Source organism: Podarcis tiliguerta, assembly GCF_965153285.1.
Source record: "Podarcis tiliguerta genome assembly, chromosome: 3".
In the NCBI taxonomy this organism is placed as follows: domain Eukaryota; kingdom Metazoa; phylum Chordata; class Lepidosauria; order Squamata; family Lacertidae; genus Podarcis; species Podarcis tiliguerta.
In genome coordinates, this window is record NC_139536.1 from 86,400,321 (window position 1) to 86,423,713 (window position 23,393).

The 23,393-nt window shown below is 42.2% G+C and overlaps 1 protein-coding gene across 1 annotated transcript in view; it reads right to left on the reverse strand.

The window, feature by feature from the left end:
• The window catches only part of PRIM2 (DNA primase subunit 2), a gene marked incomplete at its 5' end in the record, with an annotated part of 63,478 nt that overhangs the window by 39,336 nt on the left and 749 nt on the right, over positions 1 to 23,393 (reverse strand). The window contains 6 exon segments of the mRNA XM_083431646.1: positions 6,113 to 6,250; positions 7,130 to 7,225; positions 12,599 to 12,719; positions 15,584 to 15,663; positions 16,716 to 16,819; positions 17,112 to 17,280. Of these exon segments, the coding sequence (XP_083287772.1) occupies positions 6,113 to 6,250; positions 7,130 to 7,225; positions 12,599 to 12,719; positions 15,584 to 15,663; positions 16,716 to 16,819; positions 17,112 to 17,280 (708 nt within the window).

A 23,393-nucleotide genomic window follows, 5' to 3' on the forward strand; every position in this document is an offset into this window, starting at 1 on the left:
ATTAATGCATCATTAAGGCTAATTGCATGCTGTCATCTGCCAGGAGAAGTAAATGCAAATTGATATACTAGTACTAGCAATTGAGATCAAATGAAACTTAGACCTTCCATTTTCCAGCTCAATTCCTATGCACTGAAATACTACAGGGATCCATATAAGCCCTGAATTCTCGGTTCACAGCAGTGATGAAGAATAAACTTGTGGGATTACATCACCACAGTGATTCTTGGTCTACTTGAGTTCCTGGGCCAGACCCCTGAAACTCAAAACACACCATAATGAGATAAACATTACTTTCCTTCAAACAATTCCCATACATTCCCAGCCAGCATGCGATTGATTCTCACTTCTACTGGATTCTAAGTTCTTACAGCATCACCATGTGAAAGACAGAACACTAAAACCTTATTGGAGCTCAATACAAAGCGATAAGGCATCAGAGACACAACAGCCTGAATTATGAATATGCAGAGATTGTACTTAAAGCACTCTCAATCAGAGGTGAGGGGCACCCGTAATTTCCAGATGTGGGCCAGAACCACAGCTGGTTCCCAGTGAAGCAATCCAGGAGAAGGGGAAAGTCTGGGTAGAAATGACCACAAATGCTTATGTGTAATTTCGGTCCATCTTGAGTGCCTTCTCTGTAAAAACAACAATTCTCCTCTAAACCTATTTTGACTTTGTTTTGACTTATTCACTGGCAGAAGCATACCTCAGACAATGGCCTTGCAAGAAATAATATTTATGCACTTCACCGCGCAGTGACTGAAACTGTTAAAAAATATTTCAGGAAAATATTGCAAGTACCTTGAACTCACAAGCAATGCCAGACATCTTCTAACTGCTCTGTAGTATCACAAATGGGAAAAAATAATAAATGGCACAGAAATAATAGAAAGGCATTAAACGAAATTATACTAAAATGAAAGCACTTTTCTGCTGCACTTCAGCACGAAGCATCCAGAGGACAAAGTCATTTTAATCATGTTTTATACTGCACTGTCAAAGTTATTACCTTACTAACCTTGTATATGCATATTATAAAAATCATCCATTTATGTTACAGTGAATTACTTTGGGTTAACACTCAAAACTCAATACCTGAAACGAATCTCAAGTGACAAGACCTTCATTAATCATAATTTTCTGATATTAATGCCACAACACAAAGCCTTCTTCTTCACAGTTTGAAACTTCAGGTGATCAAATATTATTGAACACCATCTGTATCAAATTGCATACTCCCTCTCTCATTCCCAAACAGAAATTACTGCTAGGAGCTACATGAAAAATGGTGTTTACAGATTTGAGTAGTGGAGGAAAGGTGAATCCTTGACCAAAAGGTGTAAAGAAGCATGGTTCCATATGTAGCATTTCCACCTCTAAGCTCCAAAGCTAGAAGGCTGATCCCTTCCCACTTGGCACAACAGAAATACACTTGTGAATATCTCCAGCCCCATCATATGCCCTCAAAGTCTGTTCTGGATGGGTCTCCAACCTTCCAGAGCACATTTATTTCTTAGAGGGTGGGGTAGGGAAACTGAAGCTGCAAAGTAGAGAAGAGAAGCCCCCACTGAACAAGCAGACACCTGCTCTGCTTGCATCCAGAGACTTTTGAATCGTTTTGTCTGGATGGATCAGAACAACCACTCAATGAGTTAATCAGCTCCCAGTTCCATGTTATATCAGGAAGCGAGAGTGCCAACCAAACTGAAATCTATTCTGGAATTTAAATCCAAACATTCTAGAAGTATATATTATACATCAAAGTCATTTTGCATAATGCAGGCTATGAAGCTTTCTGGAATGAACACAAACATGTTAACCAGTGGCAACTGTCCCTTCCTGTGGATGACACACACCCATTCATAAAACAAAGATATTGTCTTATCTTCAAGATCCCAGTGAGAAAGGAAAAGGGTCTTTCACTGTTCCGGGTATGAGAGACCAACCTTGCCCTTCCTGCCCACTTCACCCAATACTTCAAATTATCTGTCAATGTAAATATGTAGAGCAATGGTGTAAATAAATGCAAGGTCAGATTGGGCAGTGTATCTAGAAAGAAGTGGAAAGTGTTTTCTTGAACTTCTTTTTCTTGCTTGCCTCTCAAGACATCGACAGATGCCAACGAAAACAACAATACAGTGGTAACTCAGGTTACATACGCTTCAGGTTACATATGCTTCAGGTTACATAAGCTTCAGGTTACAGACTCCGCTAACCCAGAAATAGTATCTCGGGTTAAGAACATTGTTTCAGGATGAGAACAGAAATTGTGCTCCGGCGGCGCAGCAGCAGCAGGAGGCCCCATTAGCTAAAGTGGTGCTTCAGGTTAAGAACAGTTTCAGGTTAAGTACTGACCTCTGGAACGAATTAAGTGCTTAACCCGAGGTACCACTGTACCTTTGAGGGACTAGGAAAGCTATCGTACCAGAACACACCTGCACAACTTACGACAACCCCTAGATATGATTTCTGCTCCTGAAAAAGACCTTTCAAAATAGTATTTCAACCACTCTTTGAACCAGCTTAACCATGAATTTTCACCAGGGGTTTACCCATGACTTTGGTGCCCCTCCCCCAAAAACCTATGCTTTCCATGACTATGCCACCTTTCCCCATGATCCGATTCTTGTTCCTGACCTTCTGCTGTACCTCCAAAATGCAGCATTAGGTGCAGGACAACTTTCTGCTATCCTCCCCCATGCTTGGGAAAGGGAAGGCAAGATTCCATTTCACATAATGTGGAAACAGGCCTCTGCTCACCCTCCAGGGAAGGCAAACACCAGGAAGAATGCAGTCAAGTCATCGCACCTTCCTCTCCTCAGCCCAAGTAAGAGTGCAATGGGGAGGCAGATTTGCTTCTTGATTTGGCTCTGCACTGAACAGGTGCTCCAAGTGCTCCCAACAGCAAAAGAGGTGCTAAAACCTCTTTGGTTTAAGGCTTCTTATCAACTATGGGAAAACCCCCTCCCCTGCAGCTGGTCACACTCCACAGAAGATGGCAAGAGAACTTGTCATTTCAGATGTGGTGAGCAAAACTGTGGACCCATGAATTTAAAATATCCCTTCACACTTAGTCTGCATGGTGCATTACCATGGTTGCGCCAGAAGCAGTTTAGTCATGCTGGCCACATGACCTGGAAATTTGTCTGTGGACAAACGCTGGCTCCCTCGGCCTGAAAGTGAGATGAGCGCCACAACCCCATAGTCGCCTTTTGTTATGTACTGAAGTTCTCATCCTGGGCCAGCAGGGGGATACTGTAGATAGTTTTCACTCAGGTCCACATATGCAAATAAGGGATTGAAAATGACGTTCAGTGATTGGATAGTTACAGAAAATGGTTACTGTTGCGTTGTAGTGGAGCTCTATATAAGCAGGCTGGCTGAACCCTTCAGTTCAGTTCAGTTCTGGCCTGTGAATAAACAAGAGCTGTTTGAAGAATCGCTGTGTCGTCGGATATGTTCACCCACAACTTAACACTTTTGACTGGACTTAACCGTCCAGGGGTCCTTTACCTTCACTTTTTGTAGCATAGGCTTGGTGGTCAGAACACACACAGCACCCTGTGGCCTCAGTTTAGCACACTGAACAATCATTTTATCAATATATTAAAAAGCTTCTTAATTGGAGTTTATCCGCATTTAGTTGCGTCTGATAAAATCAACTTTAAAATCAAACTATCCAAACTTTAGCTACCGTGAAATGTTTCCCAAACCTAAATAAATAAACATTCAAAATAATGATTGCAGGTTACACTGCAAAATCTTAAAGTGAAAGTTCACGAGGATATCTGTAGTCTCCAAGAACAGTTTTATTATACAAAACTGCAAAAAAACCCAAAAACCTTTACAAGTACGAAAGAAGCTATTTCAGTGTTCTGCTGTCTCCTAGCAACTAGGATCTGCTGGTGTCTTCTCATCACAAGTAGGCCATTTGTATAAAATCTGTTGTGTTTCGGGGCAGTCATGTGTCAAGCAAAGCAATGGTATGCACAGCAAGAAGCTTCCAGCTATAAATAAAATAGCAATGATAGTATTTTTATTAGGAACCTAAGAAGCTGTCTTACACCAAATCATACCATTGGTCCATCTAGCGCCATATTCTCAACACTGACTAGTGGCTGCTCTCCAGTGTTTCAGGCTGGGAACGTACACAAACCTAGAAGGAAATGCAGAGGACTGAACTTGAGGCCTCCTGCTTACTGAGTAGATGCTCTACCACCAAGCAACAGACCTTCCCAAAACAGGTAATGCAACACTGAAGAAAGGTAATTCAGTTCGATCACAAAATAAGCTGGAGCAGAATCATGCCATTTAACAAAAACTGGAGGGGTCAGTGGAAATGCTATCTGTGCAACAGCACCAACGGAACCAAACCATTTGCATGTTATCTGTACAAATAACCTTGTAAAAACCTTGCAAAACTACAGGCTTCCCAGTTCACATCTCAGCCTTTTAAGTCGCTATGATACACTAGTGCTGTAAAAAAACACCAAGTCTTATGCCTGAAGGAACGAGTTAATTCTGAAGCACAAAGAAACCTTGGCCACGAGCAGAGAAACAAAGGATAAGATCCTCTTCAAAGCCACTTCCATTAATGCAGACACAGGAGAACCGTTATATTGATTTGAACTTTCCACTATAGCTCCTTATGTTTCAGAAACTATCTCACCTACTTCTTACAGTGTTTGGAATTTCTTTTTTAAAAGCTATTAATACATGATGAACAAGCAAGAAAGTGGCTAAGCTGCAGAAACTACTTTTTTAAAGGTTAAATGATAGCAATCATTAATGTATGATGGCTTGAAAAACTGCACTTAAAAAAAGGCGGAAGCAGTCAAATTTGCAGATGATAGAAAGATGGGAAGGACCAGCTGAAAACTGGACAACTGGGATAATGGCAAAATGAAAACTCAAGATGAACTGTGGACTGCAACTCTCTCCTACATGAAGATTACAGAATTAATGACCAGATAGCCAGCACTTTTGAGAATGGCAAACTAAGCAAGAGTCAACACTGATGCTGTCACAGAAATGGCAGATTTCATTTTTTTTACTTGTAGTAACAACCATGTTTTCAAGACACACACAAAAAACAGTTATACTCAGCATCACTCCAACCTTGGTTTGAAGTTCTGGACACTACATTTCAGGATTGCATTAAGAAGTTGTTGTTGGCATCCGTCTGTCTCAAGAGACGATGGAATGAGCCTCTGGGGATGAAGTCAAACAGCTGCATCAGCAGCACTAAAGTGACTTGTCCAGATGAGAACTATACGGATTTTTATTTTTTTTTAAGAGTGTGCTGGCAACAAATCCTTCCCCAAGCAACAATATTTATTCTGTCTCTAAGAGTAATACAGCTGACTGAATAGCAAGCAAGTTGAAAAACAAGCATCACTATTTAGTATTACGGTGGTACCTCGGGTTAAGAACTTAATTCGTTCCGGAGGTCCATTCTTAACCTGAAACTGTTCTTGACCTGAGGTACCACTTTAGCTAATGGGGCCTCCCGCTGCCGCCACGTGATTTCTGTTCTCATCCTGAGGTAAAGTTCTAAACCCGAGATACTACTTCCGGGTTAGCGGAGTCTGTAACCTGAAGTATATTCAACCCGAGGTGTCTGTAACCTGAAGTACCACTGTATTGTTATTTATTAAATTTGTACACCGCCCTATACCTGCGAGTCTCAGGGTGGTTCACAGGATTAAATTACAATATAAAAATATATATATTTCTGCCCCTGTTCCTCTACCTGTTCCTAATATTATTCTGAAGTTTGCTGAAATGGAGCGAGCAGAAAACTGCTTGTCAATAAGAACTGCCGTATAAAACCACTGTGTATTACTAATGCCATCTCAAGCAGAAAGGCTCCAATTTTACAATGTACAGTAAGGTGAAGTCTGACATAATGAGAATAAGAAGCTTTTTAAAAAAGAAAAAAAGATAAAGACGAAGCAGTTGAAGTACTTCTCAAATCCTGAAAGACAAATCCCCATGCCCTATCCCAATCACCTTTCGCAGGCTGAATGGAACGTTACCATTTATAAAAATGAAAACCGAAAAGGGAGTGTAAAACACAGAGCAAATTAGGAAGAAAAATACTTACTGCCAGGGCTTTTGACAGTTTGGTTCTGTAATTGTTCAGAACAATGGTAACAAAATCTTGCTGAGGTACATAGGCATAGCCGTCGTGAAGGTAAACTTTTCTCACACGGACTAAATCCACAGCATCACAGAAAGGAACCTGAAAGACAGAAAAGGCAGATGTAATCTCTGAAAGGGACAGGCTAGGCCATTTTTGATAAACACCACTTTTTTTTTAGCACACTCATTGGTCCTGAGAAGCCTAAGGTGAAACAACAGTACTTCCAAGTCTAAATTTGGGAAGATTCCTTCAGCAATCATTTCACAGAAATTACTTTCCTTCTGGGTATAATGGGTGGAATTGAGCTTAGCACTAAGGAGATTGCTTGCCTTTTTCCCCCCAATCCACATGTTGTTCTGGAAGTTCTCTCAAGCCTCTAGAGTGGATCTGAGGGAGGTACGAGGGGCACAGGAGGAAAGACCCATTGCATTAGGATGAATCCTTGTGCCAGCTTCTACTAACAGAATAGCGTACTCGAATGCAGCCCAGTATTTGTTTTACCCAACTTCCACCCAGGGAAATACATCATCTGCTTAACTGCATAGATATTTGCAGTGTAGGATTACTATATACATTGGCAAATCATTTCCTTTAAGGCGAGTCATATACATAAGAACTGTGGGCAGAAGCAAGTAGAAAATGAAGTAGAAGCACTATTTGCCCAAATGGGTTGGGAAATTGAGGTTATGATAATGAATATATAGTGGTACCTTGGGTTACAGACGCTTCAGGTTACAGACTCTGCTAACCCAGAAATAGTACTTCGGGTTAAGAACTTTGCTTCAGGATGAGAACAGAAATCGCACGACGGCGCGGTGGCAGCGGGAGACCCCATTAGCTAAAGTGGTACCTCAGGTTATGAACAGTTTCAGGTTACGAACGGACCTCCAGAACGAATTAAGTACTTAACCGATGTACCACTGTACAGATTTTTTCATTTATACAAAATGCTCCCACCACCTCAGCCTGCTCACTTACCTTATAAAAGACAAACTCTTCTATTTTAACGCCACCCAAACCAGGAGTTGAGTTTCGCAGCTTCTCTCCAATGTTCACCTTTTCGGATTTTGGAATCTAAAACAAAAGTTATTGACTTTGAAAATCACTGAAAACATTATAAGAGAAGATCTCTTAGTTACAATGTTAAAATAAATGAGGCATCTAAGCTAAGCCTTGCAAAAATGTGGAACTCAGGTGTACTATTAAAGGAAAAAGAATACAAAGGAATGAAAAAGGAAGACGACTCATCCAAATGAGGTAGTAACTATTTGAATTAGGTAAATGAAGTATGAAGTGTTAAGAAACAAAAATGGAAGTAGCATTAAGAAGTTGTGTTATATTTCCCTCCACACTTCAACATCCTCCATCCTCAAAACTAAGCCTTTGAGTAGTAAAAGAAGAAACCGAGTCTACCTTCCCATGGTTCCCAAGGTTTTACAATAAGGAGCCTTATGCACCATTAAGCAAGCTGGAATGGAATAGAGCCCCGTAAGGAAGGCCTTCAGAAGTTCTTCCATAGTTGCTTCCCAAGGCTCCTGGATATTCCACAATGAGCAGTCCTGCCATCACCTCAAAATCATTTCAACCAACCCAACATCATGAGAAGGTATGTTTAAGATCTTCAGACGATGCCCTGTTGACTGTGCTGCAGCCTAAGGAACTCTACACTGTGATAGCACAGAGGTGAACATTCTCCACACCTGCAGGTGAGGTTTCCATCATTTATTAAAACTCAGCTTTTCACTCAAGCATTGCCTGACCATCAATACCAGTTTTAAACTGCCTTCTATAGCATCTTGATAGTTGGAAAATTTATTTTGAAATGAAGCTCTTTCCAAGTAAAAAAAGAAACTACAGCATGGACGCCAACTTTCTTTTTAAATGTACCAACAGATTTCAAGAACCTGGTGTCTAAAATCCTAATAATAATTCTTGCAATTAAACTCATAATTTTGTTTTCTAATCACATTTCCATTTTTGTAGGGCTGCAAGCTTAAATCAATTAATTGGTGCAGACTACTACTAAACCATTAATCTAGGATTAGACGTTTCTCACCATCATTCAATGGGGATTTTAATTATAGTACTTCAGGGCCTCTCTTTATTGCCCATGACATTTCTAGGGCTGCTTGGACAACTGTCACTATTACTCTTTATCATTCCTTTTCCTTCTAATTAACATTTATTTCCCCCATCCTTTAAAATTCACTGGGGGTTGGTGAATGCTTACAGAGAGGTGCCCCGAGAGGAACGGCGGGCTAGCAGCCACCAGTGTTGGTGAGCAGAGTTCAAATGGAAGGTTGCTAGGCAGCTCACAAATGAAGCTGCGTATTGGGCTGCAGCGGGTGGCAAACTAGGGGAAGGTGACTGACACTCCTTTCAACACCTTCCTGTTTGCTTGCTTTTTAAGAGAAACAAGCCAAAAGGGAATGAAGACATGGCTGCGGGATGCTGGGCAGGTAGCAATTGCCACTGCTGATGAATTAAAAAGCGAAGTCCAATGGCCCTTAATGAACCTTATGGCTCTTGGTTAGTCAGCAGAGAGTAATAAAGAGAAGATGAAGCATTGCAAAACCTAGACCACTAAGATTGCTTCCAGAAGGCTGGTGGCTCAAGCCCATCCAGGGATAGATGCGGGCAGGTTTCCTGTATTGCAGGGAGCTGGACCAGTTTTTGGGTCCCTTCCAACTTACAATTTTGTGATTCTGTGTGATTCTTTTTTACCTAAACTCCATCTTCAAGATATGCTGTAAGCTGTGCAGAGTGGCTGGGGAAACCCAGCCAGATGGGTGGGGTATTAATAATAACTATTATTATTATTATTATTATTATTAAGATCAAACACTTTTCTTCTTTGGCTTTGTGACCTATGTTTTCATATCAGATATTTCCATTACTTATTTGTACTTACGTGCTTTCCAAAACCAATAGAGAAGATTCCCATGGGAATCAATAGAACTCAATTTTGTTTCTGGGCCGGGAACTGGTTCACCACAAGAGGTTTAAGGCAACTCCTTTTCTATGCCTCTGGCTGGGCTTGCCCAACCTGTCTGTACCACCTGGTCAAGAAAATATGGGTGGGGCATCTTGCTGAAAATAAGGTTTTCTAGCTCAAGTTCCCACTGAATTGCTGGAAGTGAATACTAACAAACTGCCATTTTTAGAAATGTATTATGTAGATACTAATCTCCAAAACAAAAGCAAAAAAACCACCATCATAAAAACCAAGTGGTTTTGATCCAACTACTGGAATTCAAATAGGTTAGAAGCCACGCTTCAGCTAGGCAAATCAAAGCACAGGAGATACCAGGCACTTTAAGCTTTTAATTAACTGCTGTCAAAGCACAGTTACCCTTTTGTTGCTTTCACAGAAAGTCAAGAACATTCCATTCACTGAGATGCTGAATTATCAGTGTGCACTTATATCCCTCTACTGCTCAATTAGAAAGGTTTGAAAGTGAAATAAAATGAAAGATGCCCGCTCTTTTCAGAACTATTCAGTGATAAAAACAGGAAACTGAAGCACTGCCATTTGCACTACTTAACAAACCTCTCCAAAGACTTTTTGTTGAAAATCACAACAAAATCAAAGAGCAGCTACCTGGGGAAAAACTGAACTTTACTGACTTCTGCTACCCACCCATATTTTTTTGGCACAGCCGGCCAGTAACTGCATTGTAGAGCATTAGCTCCTCCATCTGACTATTCCAGGACACCATTTTTCCTCCCTCAATAGCGCAATGCAATGTACTCTTAACAAAAAAATTGTGTGTGTGTGTGCGCACACGCTTAAATACAGGTGCATTTAAATACAAATTCAGGAGTCAGTAAAGTTCAAGCAGTAGACTGCCTTATGGAAGACATCCAGCCAATATCTCAGAAACAATATTAGTACCAACAGAACTATAAACTTCAATTGTACTGTACCTTGCCATTTTCACTGGCTACAATCACAACTGCAAAAGTTTTAAAATGAAAAAAGGAGTATCCATGTTTAACAACAACAACAAAAATAATATTTTTAAGTCTGGTTAACGGTCTAGGGTCAGTCAATCCACAAGCAGCCAACAGCCTTCCTGGAGTGCTGAAACACTCTGAAGCACTTCTAGGAACTGAATGAAAGTGGATTGGCAAAAAGGTTGAAAAAGGAGCAAGATAACCTTTTGACACCTTGTGCATTTAGGCTTGGTGGCAACCCATGCAGGCACTTACTTCCCCCTTTCTAACCTTCATTGAACAAGTCTCTAAGAAGTTTAAAAGAAAGGTTAGGAAATGGGAAGGGTCCCTTCCCCATTGCCTGTTAAAAACAGAGAGGGAATTAGTCTCTCTTCTGTTGAGTGAAAGAGAAAGGGGCCCATTTTCCCTCCACTTCTTAGTTAAGTCCGGGTAGGCCCTTAGAGAGCACCTTGTCTGGGTTGCTCTGAAAACAGCAATGCTGCAAATACTGTTCCAGCTTCCCAGGATGCAACTCAAAAAGATAAACTGCAACACCATTTCTACTACCCCAAAGGGTTTTTTTTTAAAAAAAAATGTATTCTGCCATTTGTCAAAGGATTTGAACTGAAGGCTCTCACATATTGTTTCTCGGGTTGGTTGCTGTTGGGAGGGTTAACCTTTCCTTAAGAAACACAAGTATAACCGAAGAGAAACCTTCGTACAGATCTTGTTAACCTTCACCATTCTCTTGTACAATTCTGTAGCAACTTTGTCAGCCAAACTGTCAGCCAAACATCGCAAACTTCATTTTAACCCATCCCCTTCACACAACCTTTCTTAAGTGCTTTGGGGGGGGGGGATTTCTACTTGGGGAGGAATTTGACTGTTTGCTTTGTTAACCATTCCATCAGTCTCCCTGAAAGCTGCTCTGGAGGCTCTGCTGACACACACTCTTGAACCAATTCAGGGGGCTTGCAGGAAGGGAAGCCCCACTGAAGAAGCTGAAGTCCTTGTTCAGGCTTCCACTGATAGGACTCATGAGCTGAATCTCACCCTTAGTATGCAAGGATCAGGTGTTAGCGTACAGGCTAATTCACACGTCACACTGAGCCAAACCATGGCCTAGTGCTAACACATGGCCATACAGGCTGCAGCCACTTTGCTCCTCCCCAGTCCTTTTTTGCTATCGTGCCACACTGAGCTAAGCCAAGGTTTGGCTTAGTGTGACATCCCAAATGGGGTTTGTGGATAAGTTCACTCCTCATTGAGTACAAGCTGTGCGATGTGGCTGGACCCAACTGCCATCAACTGTTTTTTTAAAAATAATATTTTTTTATTGGTTTTCTTTTTTAAACACAAAATATAGCAACTTTTCACATACATATCAAATACATTTGCTCCGCCGAGCTCGTGACTTCCCTCCATCCCTTCAAGTGGTTTTCCAATTTCTAGTAAATTGTATGCGTATTTTAACTGCCAGTTTCTGTCCTTCTGTTTATATCAAGTCCTTTTTTGTCCATGGTCAGATACTATTTTTACATTACTTTACAAGATTTATTTCAGTCCCGCTAGTGTCTTCGCATTTTTACAATGACCTTTCAAATACTCAATAAATTTACTCCATTCTCTTTGGAACCAGGTCAACCTGGTTCCGGAGTTTGGCTAACTCCGCATAGTCCATCATCTTCATCTGCCACTCCTAACTGCCATCAACTCTTGACGACTGGTCATGATGGCTGGAGATGCTGGAAGATGGAGTCCAGTCAAGTCCATAAGGCCACAGGTTCCCCCCCCCCCATCCCGTCTCTAAACTATCTCCAAGACTATCACCCATCACCCCTGTAAAATGATGGCTGCCTGTCAGTGTGGTACACACACTAATCAGTAAAATTAATTAATTAGGTGCATCATCTCTATCATTCCCTTCACAGGTTAAGATTATGAATTAGGTATATCATCTCTACCATTCCCTTCATAGGTGTCGCCTATTAGCGCAGATTTTTCAGTGAGAGCATTACATCTTAAGAAAAATACATCTAGTAAATTCAAAAACCCCAGATAAAGCTGTTGACAGTGTGCATTTTATAACCTAACGTGAATGTGTTTTTTACCCAAAAACAAAGCTTGCCCGTAGAAATTAGTCAATCTGTTTGGGATGCATCTTCATAGATGGAACATCAATTTGTAAAACTCAGAGCCAGAATATGGATTTGGACAGCTGTACAGCATTTGGTCTGCGTACCACATAGTCACATTTTTCCTGCTGTCGTACCAGGAAGGACCATACTCAAGATCTTCAGAAAAGCAATTGAAGATTCATTATGAGGCATGGCTGGAGATCAAGTGGCTTTCTACTGACAAGCACAGCAGCCCAAACAAGCATTATGGTCAAAAAGGAATGGCGGGGTGTGTGTGCGGGAGAGAGATTACAAACTTTGTTCAGTCTTCCATTCAGATATTAAGCATTTTAACACTACCACGTACACTGTAATTCAAAGTTGTGAAACTTACAACATCATATGACAAGCTGACATTTTCAAGGAACTTTTTAGTCAATTCTCCACTTAGCTGAGTGAATCTGTAGCGGAAAAGATCCATTTCTTGCTGGATAAACCACCGCCTAAGCTCCTCCCTGCAATGGAACATGAAACACATGCTGAAATATGTTTAGTTATTTTAAAAAACACATAACTGCAGTTCTCTACATACCATATTTTTCGCCCTATAGGACGCACTTTTTCCCCTCCAAAAATGAAGGGGAAATGTGTGTGCGTCCTATGGGGCGAATGCAGGCTTTCGCTGAAGCCTGGAGAGTGAGAGGCGTCGGTGCGCACCGACCCCTCTCGCTCTCCAGGCTTCAGGGCGCGCAAGGCTTGGGGCAGCAGCCTGCAGTCCGAAGCACGGGGCGAGCTGCGGAGCCCGCCCCGCGCTTCAGGCAGATGTCGGCAAGCCTCGCGCACTGGGCTCGCAAGGCTTGCAGGCAGCAGCCTGTTCTGGGAGCTAGGGTCGGGGGAAGCTCGGGCTTCCCCCACGCCTGGGGGGGAAATAATTTTTTTTTCTTTATTCCCTCCCCCCAAAAAAACTAGGTGCGTCCTATGGGGCGAAAAATACGGTAGTTTTTCTTTGAAAGTCAAATGAACAAAAATGTAACCTGAAATCTTCCTACAACATTCCAGTTTCTACTTCTGGATCAGCATTTCCTATATACAGTGGTGCCTCGCAAGACGAAAAGAATCCGTTCCGTGAGTCTCTTCGTCTAGCGGTTTTTTCGTCTTGCGAAGCAAGCCCATTAGCGGATTAGCGCTATTAGCGGCTATTAAAGGCTTACGGGATTAGCGGATTAGCTGCTAAAAGGCTATTAGCAGCTTAGTGCCTTAGAAAAAGGGGGTGGGGAGCGGGGAAAAAAAACCAGGAATCGCAAGACATTTTCGTCTTGCGAAGCAAGCCCATAGGAAATTCGTCCTGCGAAGCACCTCCAAAACGGAAAACCCTTTCGTCTAGCGGGTTTTCCGTCTTGCGAGGCATTCGTCTTGCGGGGCACCACTTTATTTTATTTTTAACAAAATAGTTTTCATTGCTCTTTATTATGCTATTTGCTTCTCTTACGTTCTTCTGCCTGGACAAAAGGAGTCTCTTCCACTCCATAATGAGTAGCTCCTACAACATTTGAGAACATCCAAGTGCATGTTCATTTAGAATGGTGGCAGAGTGTGAGTGTGTGTGTTAAAAAGTCTTGTGGCACTGGTTGGCCAGGTCAGGCACTGGCTGAGGGATCCATGGATGTTCATGAGGGTTTCTCACTAGCCTGACCCAGCTGCATCACTACTCACTGACTTCCACTATGGACCCTGGGTTAACCATTGCTACACTGGTTGGGTGCTGGTGCAGCTTTTAAATAGCATATTCATATATACTGAATATATATATCGAGAGAGGACACGCACAATTTGGATAAATTAATACAGCAGCAACCACCAAGGATATATGGTTTGTTCCTATTCAAAAGTGGCACCAGTGCCCACCCACCACTAAAATGCTGTTCTAGGAAGGAAGGAAGTGCTGCTGTTGTTCCTGCAGCAATGGTGGCAGCAGAAAAAATACTGCACAGTTGTGGCTGGGTTGGGAAGGGAAAGTGTTTAAGCAGTGTGTGTGGAAATTTAGCAAAGACTCCATGGGTTCTGAAAAATGTAAGAGGGCAATGTGTTCTGACAGAGCCAAGAGATAAGAGATAAAAGAGATAAAAAGACATCAGCAATGCTTCTCTTCTCAGCTCTCCTGTTGTTCAGATGCCCTTGGCTCATGCCACCAGCAGAAACTTTTTTATGTTGAGAACTGTGCAATTTAGAAAACTGGAAAATGGGGGGGGGGGAGAGAGAAAGAGAGAAAGAGAGAAAGAGAGAAAGAGAGAGAGAGAAAGAGAGAGAGAGAGAGAGAGAGAGAGAGAGAGAGAGAGAGAGAGAGAGAGACAAAAACCCTGGAAAATATTTGTGAATAAAAGCAGTGACAATGTAAGCTTTTGCCTCTTGGTGGCACTATTGGACTACTAAAATCCAGCAGGTGAACCGCTTTATTTTTCATTACCACCATGCCACCAGATTCACTGAAAAATAATGTCCAAAGTTACCTCATCAAGTTGACACAGGATGAGACAGGATATGTGGCTTTTAAAACAAAGATCAGTTTAATGCTTTTAAATAAAGACTTCAAACTTTTGCAGAAAAGTCCAAGGCTAATGCAGCTAACATCAATTAAAATATAATAAGCTTGCATCTTAAAAGACCTAGATGGTCACTGATTAAACTGGAAATGGTTACCCGCTTCCTAGAAAGAGTCTCTTTAAGAAGTCTGAATGCCTCTCTCTTTATAACAGTTTTCAGTATTTAATTGTAACACCATATTAATGGGTAAAGTTATTTTATTGATAAGTTGTGTTGCTGTTTTTTTCCTTAAAAGACACACACACAACACTATACAAATATATGTCCTTTTTAACACATTGCAATTGACACTTACCTCTCCCCACAAGCATTGCCAAGAAACAGGCTCAATTCTGACAGCTCAACAAGTCATGGCTTTCGCTAACAATTATTTTAACCCAACTCATGGTGTGAACTTCCAAATGAACAGGAAAACCATGGTTTGGAATTGCTTATCTGCTTGGTTTTCCAGTCTTTTGAAGTTCAGGTTCCTAAGCTTACTCCCTTCTCCATGGTGCTCCTGCCTCCAGAGTTGAAGTGAGAGCTTTAATTATAGTTTGTTAATTTGGACAACATGCCAAACCATTGTGAAGCATTTGTAACAATAATTGGATGGGATGTCTCAACTCGGCCATTATGATTTTCATTCTGAAATTAGCAGCGTTTCCCAAATAAGATTAATCCTAAAAGATCTTGGAATGTGGATCAACAAATGGTTACAAAATATACTTTCTCAAATCTTAAAATCCACAACATGATGTTTGTGCAATTAAACAGTAACTGGACAAACAATACCTACGACTGGCAGTAGGCAAGACGCAATATGAAATGAGAAATGTGATCTTTTCTTCTTGCATCATAATCCTCTTCAGCCAAAGCCTAAATTACAAAAAAGAATGTTAAGAACAATCATATAATATACTGTAACAACCACAAAAAATACTTTATTATAAATAACTTTTAAAATAAATAGACTTGCAGCACAATCTTATGCATATCTACTTAGAAGTAAGTCCACCGAGTTTACATCCAGGCATAAGGATTGCTACCTCAATTCTACAGGTCAGTAGTGGGCACATTGCAGGCTTCCAGAATCTATGCTGGGGTTTTTTACTACCAAACAAGATCCATCAACTTGATCAGGGACAAAATCATGGCCAGATGCAAAATTACAGGAAAGCATACAATGCATTCTTCATTATGGGACATAGCTTTGGAACGCTCTGCCCAGAAAGATTTATTCCTTCACCTTTCTGGTAGTACTTTGTCATTTGAATTTCAGTAGGCATTTCATCTGTTTGCTACTATCTGGCTATTTCAACATTTGATTTTCTTTTTTTCAACTGATAGTTTTTATCTGCCACTGCCTATTTCATTTTATTTAGTATGTTCTTTCTATGTTATCACTTTTTATATGCAAGTTATTAGACACCTTGGTGGTCTTTTGTATAGGAAAGCCTATACTGGACATCAAGAGCATCTCCACCCCCATCGTTCTGCCTGGACACTGAGGTCCAGCGCCAAGGTTACAGGGAACCAGGCTGAGGGCCTTCTCGGTAGTGGTGCCTGCCCTGTGGAATGCCCTCCCATCAGATGTCAAGGAAATAAGCAACTATCTGACTTTTAGAAGACATCTGAAGGCAACCCTGTATCAGGAAATTTTTTATGTGTAATGTTTTGCAATTTTTTATGTGTTGTAAGCTGTCCAGAGTGGCTAGGGAAACCAAATCAGATGGGCGAGGTATAAATAATAAAATAATAGTAATTAATATTATCATCATCACCACCATCATACATGTCATGGGCAAGACCTAGGGCAACCATTTTAATCTACCAACACTACTATATCTCTAAAATTATTTCTTCCAGTGGCCACAACTACACAGAAATATGAAGTTTATACTCAGTGTTAATTATTCAGTTTTACTTACCTTGTACGGAAATTTAAGAGCCCGAATTTCGGATGCCAGCTTTCTGTTATAATCATCTGAACCTTTCACATAACTGACACCCAAGTTCTCTACTACTTTGAGTACTGCAAAGAACAAGACAATGACAGATTTGAAATGTAGCACTGAGTATCTAAGATGCGTCTGAAAATACATATCTGAAAAGTGGTTGGGGAAAAATAATTTGACAACTGATTATAACAAACTTACATAAAAGTATAACTGATAGCCATACCGAAAATAACTCTTTAATGTCTTAACTCTATGATCCTGAAAATGTTGAGGGTGAGTAAGCGTCACATAAGAATATTTCAAGGAAAACACATAATCAACCATTCTGAAAATTCAAGGTTTGTTCTAGTCTACACGTTTACTCACATTTGAGTCTGTCAACAGCAAAACTTTCAAATTCTATTAGAGATATATTTTCAGTGGGAGGCTGCAGGTAGAACTGAAGGCTAAGAGGGTACTGATCCTGTCTATCAGCCACCACCTTCAACGACTTCCGTCTGCTCCTTCCAGTAAACTGCATTTTCTCCCTGTAAACCTGTAAGAGGACAAACAGAATCACAACAGTTTAGGATATAACTAAACAGTAATAAAAGCTGGTCCAAATGTTAACCACACTTCAGAACATAGATTCCAATGGTACACTAAAGAAAAAAGACTTTCTTTTATTTATTTTAGGTCTATAGACAAAGTCAGAAGAATTTCAAGATTCAATTTTTAAAGATGTATTAGCTGCATCACATGCACAGACATATACAGTGGTACCTCAGGTTAAGTACTTAATTCTTTCCGAAGGTCCGTACTTAACCTGAAACTGTTCTTAACCTGAAGCACCACTTTAGCTAATGGGGCCTCCTGCTGCCGCCGGAGCACGATTTCTGTTCTCATCCTGAAGCAAAGTTCTTAACCTGAAGCACTATTTCTGGGTTAGCGGAGTCTGTAACCTGAAGCGTCTGTAACCTGAAGCGGATGTAACACGAGGTACCACTGTAGATCAGAGGGAGAAGGACCATGGACTGGATTTAGACTGCGATCCTTATGCATACCTGCCTCAGAGTAAATCCCACAAAGAAGTCAATGCGGCTTACTTCCTTTTTTATAATTTATTTTTTTTCGACAAAGTAACAATCGTAAATAAATAAGAATAAAAACGTGCACCCCACCCCGGATACCATTCCACTGTAACTCATCCAACCTCCCAAAAATTCAACACTTCTTGCGATGGTTTGACCCCTTTTATGTTTTAACAGTTCACATTCTACAAACAACTTCCCTATCTCCTCAAAATCATTCCCCCTGCATATTCCCCGCCTTACCTTAATAGCACATGTTAATTTATCATTAATAGCTACATCCCAGGCTTACTTCTGAGTAAATGCGCTCAGGAGCAAACTGTTGGGGCCTGGGGACATTGGGCGGGGGAAAAAATCGAAGAGGGGGAGCGAAAGAGATAAATAATCCTCTCACACACATACATACCAGAAACCCGCTCCTCCAAAGCCACCTGCCACTCACCGCGCGGCCCCTTCAGATCAACACCCAGCAGAACCCAATTTCCCGCGCGAAAAGTAACGCTCGCCACGCCCCCCGCCGTGACGTCGCCGCCTCGCTTCTTTCCTTTTTCCGCTCGTTCTGATACCGCCCCTCTGAGCTCGGCTCCTTCCGCCGGCTTCCCACGGTTGCCGTGGCGACGACGACGACGCCCCCGCCTTTTTTTTTTTCCTCCTTCACTTCCGGGGCCGGAAGTAGGAGGAGCACATCTCCGTCCCGCGGAGAGAAGGCCGCTCTACCCTGTCTTTCAACCCCTTATTCGGCCAAAGCCGTAGAGATAAAGCAAACGCGAGAGTCCAAGCGCAGCTACCGAAGTCCGGTTTCGTAGCACGACAACTCCGGCATGACATGGTCACTTCCGGCACAATTCGGCTCGCGTTCCGTGTCCATTTTTTCCCGTCTCCCTCTCCTGCCTGCCCTTTCCCCGACCCGAAAAAAATGCAAGCTTGTGCTCCGATTTCTTGTCTTTTTGCGTGCGGAGAGAGACGGGGGGAAGGGGGGGGAAATGTTAATTATTAGCCAAGAGCATCACCTTTGACATCTCCTTAAAGGGCTTGAGTCCTCCGAAGTGACTTAAAAGAGGCTGCAGAGACATTGCTCCTTTCCACCATCCAAATTCTATGCGTCTTTAAGCTGTTTCTATTTTAGTTGTAAGCAGCCTCGAGTCCAGTTAGGGGGGAAAGGCGTGATATAAATAAATACAGTAAAATAAGACAATATATGTTGTCTTCATGTAACATTTTTATAGGTAACTGAATTTTTGTAATATTTTGTTTAAACTGTCAAACAAAATATTGCTTAACATGGAAGTTGTTGCTTCGGTTTTTTTTTTGTATGCAGCTTAGCCATATTTTTAATACATTAAGCAGTAAAGAAATTAGATAAGCAAGCAAGCAAGGGACAAGCCAGACGTATGAGTGGTATGGCCTCTGCAACATCCACAGTCCCACTGCTTGCACTGGGGAAGAAAAAATCCTCTTTCCAGCATTTGGATTGGATCTGTCTGGATTGGATCCATTATCTTCATGGATAGCAGCAGGGCAGGTTCAAGATCCAGTGGAGGGACCCCTCCACCTCATTTAAAATAAAAAGGCCATGTCTGTAACTATTTCAAGTGAAAACAAGCATGCAAGAGGAGGGGGAGTGCTCCCATCCTATTACCAACCTGATGGTCAGTGCATCTGACTCAAATCACTATATTTAAGATGCTGACAAAAGGCCCATAATACCTTCAGGATTATATGAAATTGGAACTGGCAGAAGGATGGGGGAAGAGACTGAGCGAGCGTTAATTTCTGAATTAATAGAACTGGGAACAGAAGATTCATACTGACAGATGGTCTTTAATAAATCATTAACTAAAGTGTTTTACTGCATTTTGAATATCTTCTTGTATACAGTGTAGGTAGGCTGTATTCTTAATGCGGGAATGTAGGCACAAGGTTGTTCAGTGCATAATGCCATCTGGTATTATACTTTGCAAATTTGTAGCGAGTGTATCCTTGTTGATTTTTATTTAAATGTGCATTTAATGGGTTTTAACACAAAGGGGCAGGAGCACTATTCTCATTTTCAGCTTGTTGCCTTTCCTCCTCTCCCAGAAATCAAGAGACTCCTATGGCTGTGTAAGTTTTTACTCTGCTGTAGCAGCAGAAAACTCTGGTGAAAATCAGGCTGCTTGACAAATTACAGTTCTACTCACTGCTTAAAATAGTATTTTGGGAACAGGCACATACTGTAACCTGAGATTATTGTCTTTAGATAGGAAAATATCTTCTCTGCTTCAATCAATAGAAATAATTACACTGGATATGCAGAAGTTAATTACTACTGCTAAAAAATTAAGCAAGTCCTGTTCTCTTTGGAATTCCCTTCATATAACTGATATTGCATATGAGTCATGGAAGTACTCTCCAGTGCACAAGCTCAATAATTACTGTTTAAAGTAATTGCACTTGCACATAGCTAGCTTAACACTAATGACGTTTTTCCTATTGTAATAATAGCAAATGTATTCATTTTTAATAAATAGTGCCATGTGTGATTGTACAAAGATCTTTTTTAATCATGAAATAAATAGATCAAACGCTTTTTCTTACAGGTCCAGACAAAAAGTTATCTCTCCCCCCCCCCCCAACACTAATGACCCCGCTTCAGAATTGGAATTAGTCCTCTTCTGTGGCAACTGTGTACCATGAAGTTCTCATACAGTAATTTTGAATAATGCTTTTTATTATGATAATTATATAGCAAAACACAACGGTGCTGCCCCCTCCCTACTAGTGTGGCTTCCTTACCAGTTCCTATTGCCAAACTCTATGTAGGTCCTGGGACATACAGTGAAATTGGCTGTAAGTAGGCAGTCTCGGGTGGCGCTGTGGGTTAAACCACAGAGCCTAGGACTTGCTGATCAGAAGGTTGGTGGTTCGCATCCCCGTGACAGGGTGAGCTCTCGTTGCTCGGTCCCTGCTCCTGCCAACCTAGCAGTTCGAAAGCACATCAAAGTGCAAGTAGATAAATAGGTACCACTCCGGCGGGAAGGTTAACAGTGTTTCCGTGTGCCGCTCTGGTCCGCCAGAAGCGGCTTAGTCATGCTGGCCACATGACCTGGAAGCTGAACACCGGCTCCCTCGGCCAATAAAACAAAATGACCACCGCAACCCCAGAGTCGGTCATGACTGGACCTGATGGTCAGGGGTCCCTTTACCTAGGCAGAGTCTCTGGAGCTCCATCACAATGGCATTCAAGTTTGTTCCACACAGCAGTGAACCTTGGTGGTCTAACCACAACCCCAGTTTGCCAAGTCTCCATCATGTCCTTGCTGCCCTAGGAGAAGGGGATATCAGAGGTGGAAACAGTTCTCTGGCTTCGCCCTCAGCCCACTTCTTGTTCTTGGCTTCCTTTGCCATCTGCTCCCTTCACACATGGTGGCTCCTACAGTGTGCCAGCATGAATAAGGCACCAAGTTTGAACTCAGCTGGGAGGACACAGTGCATGGACCCTGGCCTACTTCATGGCAGGAACTCCAACCACTCGTAGCCCCTCAAAGGCCAGCTGTTGCCTACGTTTTGAGGCTAGGAGGAATTCTGAGCATCTCCCACAGGAACCCACAACTGCATCAATGGCATTAAAAAAATAATCAATGACATAAAAAAATGGCTACAGCAGCTCCTTCATTTCTAGGCAGGGTGAGTTACTTTAGCTGTGTGCTGCTTGAAGCTGAAGCAACACTGCGGCTGGCAAAAATTCACACATCTACCTAAGTTCTCTGATGTTGTCTTTTCTTCTTTGAAAAGGGAAAGTAATTTTTGGTGGTCTTTTTATGTAGGAGGGCACATGTTGAACACAACAGTGCTTTCATAATGCAAAAAGGAATCCACTGTATCAGTCGACACCTGAAATGGTTATTCTGCAATGGCATTAGAAGCGAAATAAATTATGATAAACCAGCATTGTGGTCAACAGAGAATGAATGCCACAGTTTGGATGGAAGGAATGTTATCTGCATTTTTTTTTCATTTTTGCTACTATATTTGACTTTCACAAAAATGCCCATATATGTTTCAGTTTGAATGCAACATGAGAAGCTTTTTTATTTCTTTGTGTGACCTGCCACTGGGTTTGAATCCTGGCATACATGGTTACCAGGCAATGCCTTTATACATTGCGTGCATATGCTTCCCCAAGTTCCTCAAACAAACTTCTGACATATATCTACCAGTTATGTAACAGCTAAAACCTAAAAGCTAACAGCAATGGTTGTAATTCTTGTTTGCATCTTCTCCAGCATTTGTCTGCCCATCCCACTTTCTGATTCTAAAACATTAAAGGACCTCACAATTCAATCCTGCACATAAGGAGCTCTATCATAAGCACCCTGGAGCAAAGCTGGGTAACTCCAGCAACTCCAAACTGTGAATCTGATTTTCAAGGGGAATGCAACTAACTCCATATACGGTATGCTGACACACTATCCCTAGCTCAACCCTTCTGTCTTTCCAGGAATTAATTTCAGTTTGTTTACCTCCATCATTGACCTCAGACCCCTATTCAGAATCTCCCCAGTCTTCCCAATTTGTGAGGGTAAGGAGAAATAGAGCACATAACCAATGACAACACCTCTGCTACCAGTATGCACTGATTCACCGCCCTGGGAAGGCGATGGACCACGCGGACGCACTCAGCAGGCACCCGCACAAGAGGTTATGAGCCTGGAGCTGCTTCCCAACCGCCCCATTCAGGCACAAGAAGTTGCACACCATTCCAAGAAAGATAGGGTCATCTCCCGGGTCTTGGACTGGGTGTGGAGGGGACGGCCCAGCAGCAGCCCCGGACCAGAATTCGCCGGCTACACAACCCGCAAACGAGCTGTCGGCCCACAAGGGGGGTCTGTTATGGGGAAGCAGGGTCGTTGTTCCCCAGCCCCTCCACAAAAGGGTCCTCACAGCCCTGCACGAGACACACCCAGGAGTAGTAAGAATGAAGGCCCTGGCCAGGAGTTATGTGTGGTGGCCAGGGATCGACGGAGAGATAGAGGCCTGGGTCAAACACTGCCAGGCCTGCCAAGAATCCCGCCCAGATCCCCCAAGGGCGCCAGTCCACTCCTGGGAGTCCGCCCGAGCACAATGGTCACGCCTGCATGTGGACTTCGCTGGCCCCTTTCAGGGGAAAACATTCTTCATAGTGGTGGACTCCTACACCAAATGGCTGGAAGTCGCACTGGTACCGTCCACTTCTACATCCGCAGCCATCCGGGTACTACGCAGACTGTTTGCTACCCACGGGCTCCCTGACACTCTCGTCTCAGACCTATAAATGCATATAACAATACAGTACTTGCAATGAATTGCTTGCTCCTCCAAACAATTCCACCCCCCACCCCTGTTGCCTCTGACAACTAATCTGTAATGGAAATCAGTCACACTGAACTCCGTAATCTTTCACCCCAAAAGCATAATGTTTTCAGAAGTCTAGCTAAGTGTGGATTTGAACTCTCATCTTCTTGGCTGCAGTAACAACGCTTTAAACCAGTGGGGATGCCCGGCCCGTGCTCAGGACCCACAGATCCTTCATCCTTGCCTTAACCCTTCTATTGCCCTA